The 10,935-nt window shown below is 41.0% G+C and overlaps 1 protein-coding gene across 1 annotated transcript; it reads left to right on the top strand.

Annotated features, from left to right (window-relative positions):
• Nucleotides 1–353: 353 nt before the first annotated feature.
• Nucleotides 354–2,405, top strand: lrrtm4l2 (leucine rich repeat transmembrane neuronal 4 like 2). The gene is made up of 3 exons (XM_046035023.1): nt 354–357; nt 784–1,907; nt 1,977–2,405. The coding sequence occupies exons 1-3, from the start codon at nt 354–356 to the stop codon at nt 2,403–2,405; spliced, it is 1,557 nt and encodes a 518-aa protein (XP_045890979.1).
• Nucleotides 2,406–10,935: the final 8,530 nt, after the last annotated feature.

Here is a 10,935-nt window from a genome sequence, read left to right as displayed (position 1 = left end):
GAGAAAGAGAGGGAGGAAGAGAGAGAGACTGCATGGAGTGGAGGATTGTGCATCAGTCTATTGGCGCTCAAATGGGTTATTGCGCACACAGCAGGCTGAACTATAGCAGCGACTCCAACTACGACCCAAGTGTGAAGGCTTCCTTCTTCTGCGCGTCAGAGAGAGATCGGAGGGTTTGGACCGCTGCGGAAAACTTGCGTTTATTTGATTTCCCCCTTTAATTGAAGACATATGTGATGCTCAATATGCGGATCGACTCTGAGGCTGCATGAACTGCGATTTTCTCATCTGAGAGCAGTTTAATGTGCGCTTCATCCATTTATTTGAGAGGATTACTCCTTCCCTCAGTAAGGATGGGTAAGTCTTAATGTTCACAATTTAGTGACACAGTTTCTCCCTCTTGAGGCTTTTCGGAGCCAAGACGACAGCCATTATTAGTACTTAACCGGAATGTCTTACATCTAAAGAATAATTTAATTATTTTAATATTCTATTTTTCAAGCATTAGTTTAAATCATATTACCCTTTTCTTCCTCACGTTTCTCTGTGTCCAAATATTTTCGCATACCCATACCTTAAAAGTAGCCTAACGTCAGACTTATCAATTCTTCATGAAGCAGGTCTGGTGTCTCAAACGTCAGACCTCCTGCTGCTCCTCAGTACATTAACTCCTGTTTGAAGAATGAATTTCTTACCTTTACTTATTTAATCATCTTTGTGCACACCTTTTCTAAAACCAAGTCATCCTTTTGATTGCCTGTGCTCCACTCTACCCCCCAACAGGTTCTGTGATGTTGGACTGGAGGTTATCATGTCTTCTTCTGCACGCAGCTGTTTTGCTGCTGCTCAGCAAGGGGGAGAGGATGTGCCCTGCAAGTTGTCGCTGCGAAGGAAAGATTGTTTATTGCGAATCTGGCATCTTCCAAGACATCCCAGAAAACATCACCACAGGATGCCAAGGTCTGTCTCTGCGCTACAACAACCTGCTGGTTCTGTTGCCGTACCAGTTCGCTCATCTCAATCAGCTTATCTGGCTTTACTTGGACCACAACTCCATCAATGCTATAGATGCTTTAGCCTTCCACGGTGTGCGCAGGCTCAAGGAACTCATCCTCAGTTCCAACAAAATAACCCATCTGCACAACAAAACATTCAGAGCCATACCAAACCTGCGAAATCTGGACTTATCATACAATCAGTTGCAGTCTCTGCAGCCAGGACATTTTTATGGTTTGCGCAAGCTGCAAAATCTCCACCTTCGATCTAATGGCCTGAAACAGATCCTTATCCGTACCTTTCTGGAGTGCCGCAGCCTGGAGTTTCTGGACTTGGGTTACAATCGCTTGCGGAGCCTCACCCGCACAACATTCTTAGGGCTGTTCAAGTTGAAAGAGCTTCATTTAGAGCACAATCAATTTTCCAGGATTAATTTCTTTATTTTCCTGCGTCTTACCAACCTCCAGGCTCTTTATTTACAGTGGAACCGCATACGATCCATCAATCAAGGCATGACCTGGACCTGGCACAAACTACAGAAATTGGACGTGTCAGGGAATGAAATCCAAATCTTGGACCCAGTGGTTTTCCAGTGTATGCCGAACTTACAAATACTCAACCTTGAATCGAACAAGCTCAGCAGTGTGCCTGTGGAAGCTGTGGCAGCGTGGACTTCACTAACCAGCATCAGCTTGGCAGGTAATGCCTGGGACTGCACCCCCGGCATCTGCCCTCTCATGGGGTGGCTCAAAAACTTCAGAGACTCCAAAGACATCAGTATGATATGCAGCAGTCCAAAGTCTGTGCAGGGCGAAAGAGTTGTGGATGTAGTGAGGAATCACTCAACATGTGCGGATGTGTCATTTGTGTTCTCAACCACTGCTCTCATCATTCTGACGTCCTCCCAAGCTGTGAACATCACAACACACCTCTCTCCCTCTGGTGTTACAGACCTGGTTCGTACTGAATCACCTGTACAGAGACTAAACACGTTGCCTGTCCGCCCTAGTGGGACAGATAGAACAACAACAGAGTCCACAACCATGAGCTCCACATCAGCCATCTCCCTTGAACCCCCTACATCGTTTATCCCAGAGCTACAATTTGAACACATGGCTTTCCATAAAATCATTGCAGGCAGTGTAGCCCTGTTCCTGTCAGTGTCATTGATCCTTCTGGTTATTTATGTGTCGTGGAGGCGCTACCCCAACACCATGAGGCAGCTGCAGCAGCACTCAGTCAACCATAAGCGCAGGAAAAAGGCCCGCAAGCAGGAGCAGGACCTTAACTCTCAGTTGCAAGAGTACTATCTGAGCTACCATTCAAATTCAGAAACAATGGACTCTTTGGTGAATGAGACAAGGCCGTGCACATGCACCATATCGGGATCCATAGAATGTGAAGTCTGAACTGCCCACTTCACCTAAAGAGACCAAAACTGCAATTGCTAAGCAGAGGTAAATGGTTTTTCCATGAGATTAAGTGGTTTTGTCTCTAAAATGAGATGATAGATTCTGCAGCAGTGAAGGAAAAACTTGAGGGCATAGTACAATATAATTATGTGCACAGGAAAGAAGACAGGAATGGAGAGATATATTTGGAGCTAATTATCACCCTGACTGACATGAGAACAGTGGCAGATTCAGCCAGGTTAGCAGTGTACGATCTAACGTAAGGACTGGACCACTGACACAGTAGAAGCCAGCTCTGTAGAGAGACTGACCTTATTCTTAGTCAAACTATATCGCCATAGAACATATGAACCTTCAAAGCCACTTTTTAATCTGCTAGTTTTGATTTTTTTTTTTTATTATTTATTTAGGATAAATGTGTGCAATGTTGAGTGTATGCGCGTGTGTGAGTGCGTTATGGGGATGAGCTGGCAATCTCCTGGTTTACTGACTTGTGGTTGGAAGGGTTACAGTGTGGCACCTTTTCCTCACAGATACTATTTGTCCAGTTAAATTGTTTTGCATTTGGCGCACTAGAGCAGCAATTAGAAGTAGCAGTACCACTAAAATGGAGGATCAATTGTAGAGAGAGCATCTTGTCCTGAGATCTTTTGCATGAATTCATTCTCTTAACTTAGGATTCCTCTCTCTCATATTAAACAATCAGCTCTAATTGATGATAAAGTATGCATTTCATTGTGGTACTAGCCAAACAAGGGAACCCTATTTAAAACTCACGAGTCTAATCTCAGGACTGATATTTTCCAAGATGTAAAAATCTGCCAGGTCCACTGAAGGCCTTGATGTGTCAAAAGTAATGATGTTGGTTTTCATAAAGAATTTTGTATTGATTATTCCTATCATTATGATTATGCATTGTTTGTGTAAAGACATGACAATATGGGTACTAGGCATTCTATGTGATAATGACTGTATAATTAAACGAAACACTGACAATTGATGGACAATTGTGTGTATGCTGAGAATTTCAATGACTGGTGCATCACATTGAGAGAGGAAAAACCTTTCTCTAAATCCATGCATTGTGCTCTTGATGTTATACATTTCATTGGATTTGCGGCTGCCTTCGAGGGGAGATGACATATTTTCCATTACATGTCTTCTCTTCTATCCTCTGCTGGCACTTCAGCATTGACAACAGTATTGATTGGATCTAGGTTACACACCTCATACTCAGAGTAGGGGGCCCATGTCAATCCCTGGGACATTACTGAGCCGGTGTCGATATTAGCTTTTCTTTTTATTCTCTCAGTTTTCCAGCAAATAGGTTTGCTTTTAGTGCTAGTTGAGCCCGAGCAGGCAATGCTGTTCTTTGCATGTCTATGAGACAAAAAGACATTCCAGTCCCTGAAACCAAAATCAGATTAAGAATCTCTCTTTTATATAACCATGTAGTCTCTGTCCATTTGGAAATATTGCTTTTGTGCTGTGAAAGTAAAGGGAGAACTGAGACAGACTACTGAGGGACTGTGGGTGTTATGGGTCAAGGCTGTTATGCTATTAAGACGATATCATCCACCTTGGTCTGTCTTCTTCCAGTGTCCTCCTTCCTTTTCTTTATGTCTGTTTTTTCTTGCTTTTTTTTTTGGCTTGCTCGCTGTGAGGCAACAAAATGAATCATGCGCCAGGGGACATACAGATGTTTGACAAATGAAAAGAAAAACCAACATGAAGTGTCTTAGTATGGAGTCAGGCCACCACAAGCCTCCAGAACAGCTTCAGCGCTCTTTGCCAAGTCTGTGGAGCTCTGTTAGAGCGAAGAATGCCATTCCTCCACAAGATATTCCCTCATTTATATATACCACCTTTATTTAATCAGGTCATCTCACTGAGATCTCTTTTGCAAGAGAGACCTGAGTGCAGCAGATGGAAAGAAACACAAACACAGACAGACGTAAAAGAAGGACATATGGCATCAGAGACAGTCACAGACATCACTATATAGAAGATGAAATTTTATATCATTTGCTCTTATGGAGATGGTGGTGGAGCATTGTCTTACACGGTCCAAAATCTTCCGTAGGTGAGAAACTGGGTTGAGATCTGGTGACTGTATTTTATTCACATCATTTTCATACTCACCAAACCATTCAGTGAGCCCTGGTGCACAGAAGCATTTGCATTTGATGTTTCTCCACTCTTTTATTTGGGTTTATTCTTTAATTTGGACAGGATTAGGCAATGCTGGTGCTCACATGTAAGCGCTATCAAAAAGGTGTTTTTTTTCCCTCGTGTACTTCAGTACTTCCCCCACAGCTGTCAGTTGTTTTCTCAGACCTGTTAAAAGTAAGTAGACGTTTGATTCCTTCTCCTTGTTATCAGCCATTAGCATGTTCTCACATCTTGTGCGTAGTGCGTTTTAAGTTTCTAAACTGGTCAAAGGTTATTCAGGTAAGGATTTACAATCTCCCATAATTCACTTTCTAAACATGACTCAGGCTTTCTTTCGCCTCCAGGCATGCATGGAGGCACGCTGCCAACAGAATTTATATCCATATATTTTGTTTGAAGCACTTGCATAAATGATGAATTTCTTGAAGGGCCAATGGGAAAATCTGCAAGGCCATGCAAAAAAATGTAATATGAACAGAACAAATGATTTGTTGATCTAATTTTGGCATATATTGTAATTAGTGTTTGATTTGTCATACTGTGACTGATGAAAAGCAATTCCCTGTGTTTTGAAATCTTTTGGTGTTGTGTAGCTAAGAAAAGAATGCTGATTACAGAGATGTGGTCTGCATCTTGCAGATCATTATTGAGGATATTTATTTGGATGAAAAATTGTGGGAGTCCACAGTATTGACTTTGTACAACAATGCACAAATAGAACCACACTCCACCTGCAAAATCTAAAGGGGAGCCTATACGCTCCATGAAATGAAAAATGTATTTTTTGAGTTAATGGAGGTGGCTTATACCATAAGGTACACCAAGCAGATAAGTGAGGCCAAACACATAATCAGTAAAATCCTGCCTGGAAACATCCTGAAATACAGCATGTTTTCTCTGTGCTTCCTGTAAACACTCACTGTGAGTGGTAACTTGCTCAGCCCTCATTGACAGGCATGAAAATATGATTTACATCTCTCACTGGGGATCTTTTCTAAGTTAACGTGTGCAATGTTCTGTTCATCTTTGCCAAAGGTTAAGCCGGTGATTTAAAAGGTAGACACAATAAACTAAAAGCAGCTGATGATATTTAATAAAACCCTCAGTGCTGTTTAGGGTTTTATTGTCAGGATATCTTAATACAGATATTTTTATCTAGTGGTCAGATTTCCATTTGTGAGATAAGTAATTTGAAGTAATAGTTCAACATTTTGGTAAATATGCTTTTGCAGAGAGTTAGACGAGAAGATGGAAACCGATAAATGCTTATAGCTGTTTCCCATGAGCATATTTTATTATTGCACTCCCTATTGCTTTTGTACTTACCAGCCGACCATCCACTGGCAGGGATTTCTTCAAGGATGATTGAGCCAGGGAGGTCTTAAATTGGACAAAATGAGCCCACTAGACAGAAGAGAATTTCTTTCTTTCTTTCTTTCTTTCTTTCCAACTAGTAGCATGACATGTAGTTCCTTTAAGCTAGCTTGTCAAAATAATGAGTTCCAGGCTCTTAAATTAAAATTATTAACGTCAGCTGAAAACAGACTCACTGAAGTATGAAACTATTCAAAGACAGTTGTCACAGTTTGGGAAAAAAAAAGTTGTACCTGTGCTCCAAAACAGGATTTCTTTGTTACTTCACCTTTTGTGAAGTGTATGTCACCTGTAAAATTAATTTGAATATTAATGCCTTACAGCTTTTCTTACATGTCCCAGTAGCCCCTCAGAGGAAAAAGTAAATCTTCCTTGCTGTTTTTTTGTACATGTCAAAGTGGTGGTAGTCAGAAAGACCCTTCAGCATGCAGTAAAAGCAAACTGTTTTTTGAATAACATCATTGTTACAACAACAGGACATTAGTTAGTTCGTCACCACAAAGAACGTGGAAATAAGAAAATGAAAATGATTTTGTACCATAACATATTCGTTCATTCACATTCATATTTATCGTTCCAATTCATTACTCACTTGAAACACACACAGGATGCTTAATGAATGAAAATTAATTGCGATCGGTCGACATTTTATCTTAAAGCAGTAGGAGGTAGACACTTTCATCAGTCAACAAATTCATTGTGTGATATTGTCTGGTCAGTATGTGTATCTTTCTTACAGTTGTGATTTGTAACGTTCCTGTAATGACTCCAGCATCCATCAGGTTTTTCACATTAAAATGGCTTTCAGCAATTTTGTATTACATTGTAAGAGCCAGACTTAGAAAGGTTGTTCCAAACATCTAGTATAATAATGTATATTACATTTCACATGAGTTACTTTCTACTTTACTATGAGTTACTGTTTTTATTTAACATCAGGAAATCAATTCCCTTTAACCCTCCTTCCCTTTGACAAAATGTCTGTTACATTTAGAGACTTACATCATTTTATATGTAAATATGTATATCTTGTGGCCACAGAATTAGAACAATGATTAAGTTATTGTGTATCTAACACATGCTCTACTTGCACACTGATGTAACAGTAATATAGGGCTTTCTTTGGAGATGTTACCTCATTGTTTCATTGTTTCTTTGATTTATTTCCCCTGATTCTTCAACAGCCCTTCTTCCCACACCAGGGAAATCACATGAAAACCAACAACAATTAAATGTATAAGATTTATAAGCAGCACACCTAGTCATATTGTTGTTTCCTGAGTAATAAAACATCACAGTGGCACCTATGATAAAGACATTGTGGTGCTGTCCGTGGAGGATCCACTTTAGAGGTAAAAAAGGAAAGTCATTCAGCTCCGTGAAAAGAAATTTCCTCTGTTTGGTAACCTCACGCGTGCGCGCGCGCACACACACACACACACAAAAGACTCAAACCCTCCTTTCAAAGTCTTTGAAAGCTGCCTATGTTATTGACAGACAAGCTGACTTGCCAAAACTGGAACAAAAAAATAACAATAATGAATAAAATATGTGAAATATGTACACATCCTGTCCAGATTCTTTCCTTTGCTGAAATGCAATAAGATTGGTCATTTTGAAGCAGATTAGATATTAAACTTGACTCTGGAACAACACATTTAACTTGCAGTAACAAAAAGCATCTTTCAAACTTCTAAATGTTTTGATTCCGACATAACAGCAGAACCACATATACTGCCATTATAAACAGCTGTAAAATATTGCTCTTATTAAGTATTTTGTGTGTGGGGACTCTTTTTGACAGACGTCCCTCAGGCTCAGTGCTGTGGGCTTCTCTGCCTCTGCATGAATGATGGCAGCATTAGTGCAGCAGAGGCATACAGTGCCACTGTGCTCTGAAACATCCTAATAAAGATAAAAAAGTACCAAACCTATCTTTATTACCACAGAGACTCCACAGTGAATGTTGTTAAAGGACAGGGAAAAGAAGTTACACAGGAATAAATGGGCGGTGGATTGCAGTTGGATCACGGAGGTTTGACCGCCTTTAATAAGTTGAACCTTATGACAGCTGGGATGTTCCCTACAAGGCCCTGTCTGATTTCTGTGCAGCAGACTCTTCTTCTGTTGTTTGTAAAATGCCGTTAAGTGATCAGTGATGGATCTATTGGCAAGCAAAGAACTGTGACAACATCAGCAGCAGTCTGACACAGCTGACCCTGTGGCATAAATAATAAAACCATATTTTCAGCAGAGCGTATTCGCTAATTAGAGCAAAGATCCATCAGCATTATAAATGTCATTTTAATGCCATTCTTTCTTTTGCTTGGTCAAATCTCCACCCTCCACGGCTGCATCAACGATATATTGCTCAGTTTTGCCAATGGGACAGTAAAACTCTCACTTGACAAATCATTTCAGTTGACAAATAGTGCAATCTTCTGTATTGATATGATTGAAGTCCTAGGCGTGTCTGTCCAAAGACTCACAAGCATCATTCATCACAAGTATTGTTGTTACAAGCCTGCCTTCTCACAGCTGATTTAAACTGCCAGTTCTTGTTGACTTTCTCTGTAAGGGCAGAACATGCTTGTTGATCTTTAAAAGCTACATATGAAAATGTGATTATAATCCTGCTTTCTATCCATCCATCCATCCATCTTCCAGGCGCAAGGCATTCTAGACATCCCTCTCCCCAGTAACAGTTACCAGCTCATCGTGCGACATCCTGTGGCATTCGTAGGCCAGATGAGATATGTAATCCCTCCATCCCAGTTGGATGTGCTTGGAAAACCTCCAAAGGAAGGCACCCAGGAGGCCTCCTAATCAGATGCCTGAACCACCTCAACTGTCTCCTTTTGACACAAAGGAGTAGCATCACTACTCCGAGCTCCCTCCGGAGGCTTACCCTCTATATCTCTAAAGCTGAGCCCAGCCAGCCTATGGAGGAAACTCATTTTGGCCGCTTGTATCCGCAATCTCGTTCTTTCGGTCACTACCCACAGCTCATGAATTGGTCTGTAACAACGCCTACATTCTCCCCTCTGGTAGGCGCTACAGAGCACTGTACACCAAAACCAACAGACTCAGAACAGTTTCTTCCCACAAGCCATCACTCTGATGAACAGCTGATTTCTGCCTCACAGTGTCAGGAACAATTCCTGTGCAATAACTCTGTCTCTAATCAACAACTTGTTTACTGGTCTCCAATTATCAGAGATGGGGACTCGAGTTTGAGACTCTGACTCGAATCCGACTTAAGTCGCACACACAGTGACCAGGCCCAAATTATCCAATGGGCATCCTGAGCACAGGCCCAGGGGCCCATGTCACTTGGGGCCCAAACAAGGGGAAGAATTTTTTTCTTCAATTTTTTATAGTTTACTTTTCAGATATTGACACCACATATAACTAATAAAAAGCATGCTTATATTATATATATATATTTTAAACCGAATTAAATCATTGGTCAGTCCCCAGTGTGGAAAGCACTAACACCCCGCCCTTAACAATCAGCAATCAGCTTAGCAATCAACGAAGATGCTCGCGCCGATCGTGGACCTGTAAGGACCGGTAATCATGGACCGGTAAGGTGCTCTCCCTCACTAATGATCTGCTATGTTGTCAACTCCTGATGTGGAAAAAGTTTACAGAGAGTGCATCCCCTGTTCACAATCAACAGGTAATATTTGTAGCTTTACCTGTAACAGTTGTGCTTTATTTAACTAACTAAAATCTATTTGTTGGTGTTTTTTCTGACAGGAAACACTGTGATTGCGTGTGTGAGGAAAGCACAGAGCACTGTTATTACATGTTAGCATTGCTGCGGCGCTAGTCTGTCACTGAGAGCGGGACTGTGAACCTAAACTGGTGCAACAGCTGGAGGCAGAGAAACTGTACTGGCGGGGAGGAGCTCAAGCGGGTTGTGTCTGTCAACAAGTTTTTAAGTGAAAGAGGGCTTCCTTTCCGTGGCGACGATGAAGTAGCTGATAAAATGTGTGTGTGTTTGTGTGTGAATTATGGAAGAATCTGATCCATAGAACTGGATTAGAGGTGAGGCAGTATGTGCTTGCATAATATGATTTACAGTAAGCAGAGGAACGTATTGATATTGTGGCTGCTGGTCCAGGAAAGCTTTGTTGCAATCATGGTTTCAATCGTGTGGTGTAAATCGTGTATGATGGAGGTGTGTACATGGTGTTGATCCTGTAGCGCCCAAGATATGGGTTTTGGGGGGCCAATGCTGATAAAGTGAAAAAGAGACAATTTATAAGCTGATAATTTGATTTTGAAAATGATTAAGATAGTAGACCTCTTTCCTGTATAAACTACTAACTGCTACTTAGAACAGGCCGATGTTGAAAGCTGTTCTGTATGTGGGCTATAAAACGTTTTCCTGAATTTTGTGTTAAAAAGCCTTAGATTACAGTCTCAACAAATGAACAAGTAAACAACTACACATCAATAAATATTTGCTGCTAGAACGTGCAGAGAGAGTGAGAAGAATAGCATATTCACATCTAGTTTATTCTTTTACCAGCCTTCTTTAAGTTTATACAAAGCCATGAGAAACCATTTCTCAACCACTACATGAATTTCTACAACTTTGAGATTTCACAACGTTGCACATTTGAAAGAGGAGCTAGATAACTTTGTTTGGCAGGAAGCTGTGTCAGGACTGTAACTACAGCAGCGTACTGTAACATTAAACATACTGCTGTGACCCGGAGAGGTCAATGAAAAACAGGAGTCTCCCAGGAAAATTGTGTGGGTTGGTCTGGTCATGAATGTTTCAGGCTTATTGGGACTAAGAGGAGAAGTGATGAGGGCTGTTTTTTTTTTTTTTATTATTTAAGTAATGTTTTCAAATGACCAACTCATAGGGAACTCCGTCATTGGTTCTGTGGAGCTTCAGAGAGCCTTCTGGTGATGCAACACTCATGACATGTTTGAAAGATCTGTCTCTCCGTTTCTTTTTCAC

Source organism: Micropterus dolomieu, linkage group LG21, assembly GCF_021292245.1.
Source record: "Micropterus dolomieu isolate WLL.071019.BEF.003 ecotype Adirondacks linkage group LG21, ASM2129224v1, whole genome shotgun sequence".
Taxonomy (NCBI): domain Eukaryota; kingdom Metazoa; phylum Chordata; class Actinopteri; order Centrarchiformes; family Centrarchidae; genus Micropterus; species Micropterus dolomieu.
Note: the sequence above shows the minus strand (reverse complement) of the source record. Positions and strands in the feature narration are given on the sequence as shown.

What these genes read in the sequence shown, in the direction of transcription:
- lrrtm4l2 (XM_046035023.1), top strand. An exon ending in TTCTGACGTCCTCCCAAGCT is followed by an intron (nt 1,908 to 1,976) that starts GTGAACATCACA and finishes TCACCTGTACAG; the next exon opens with AGACTAAACACGTTGCCTGT.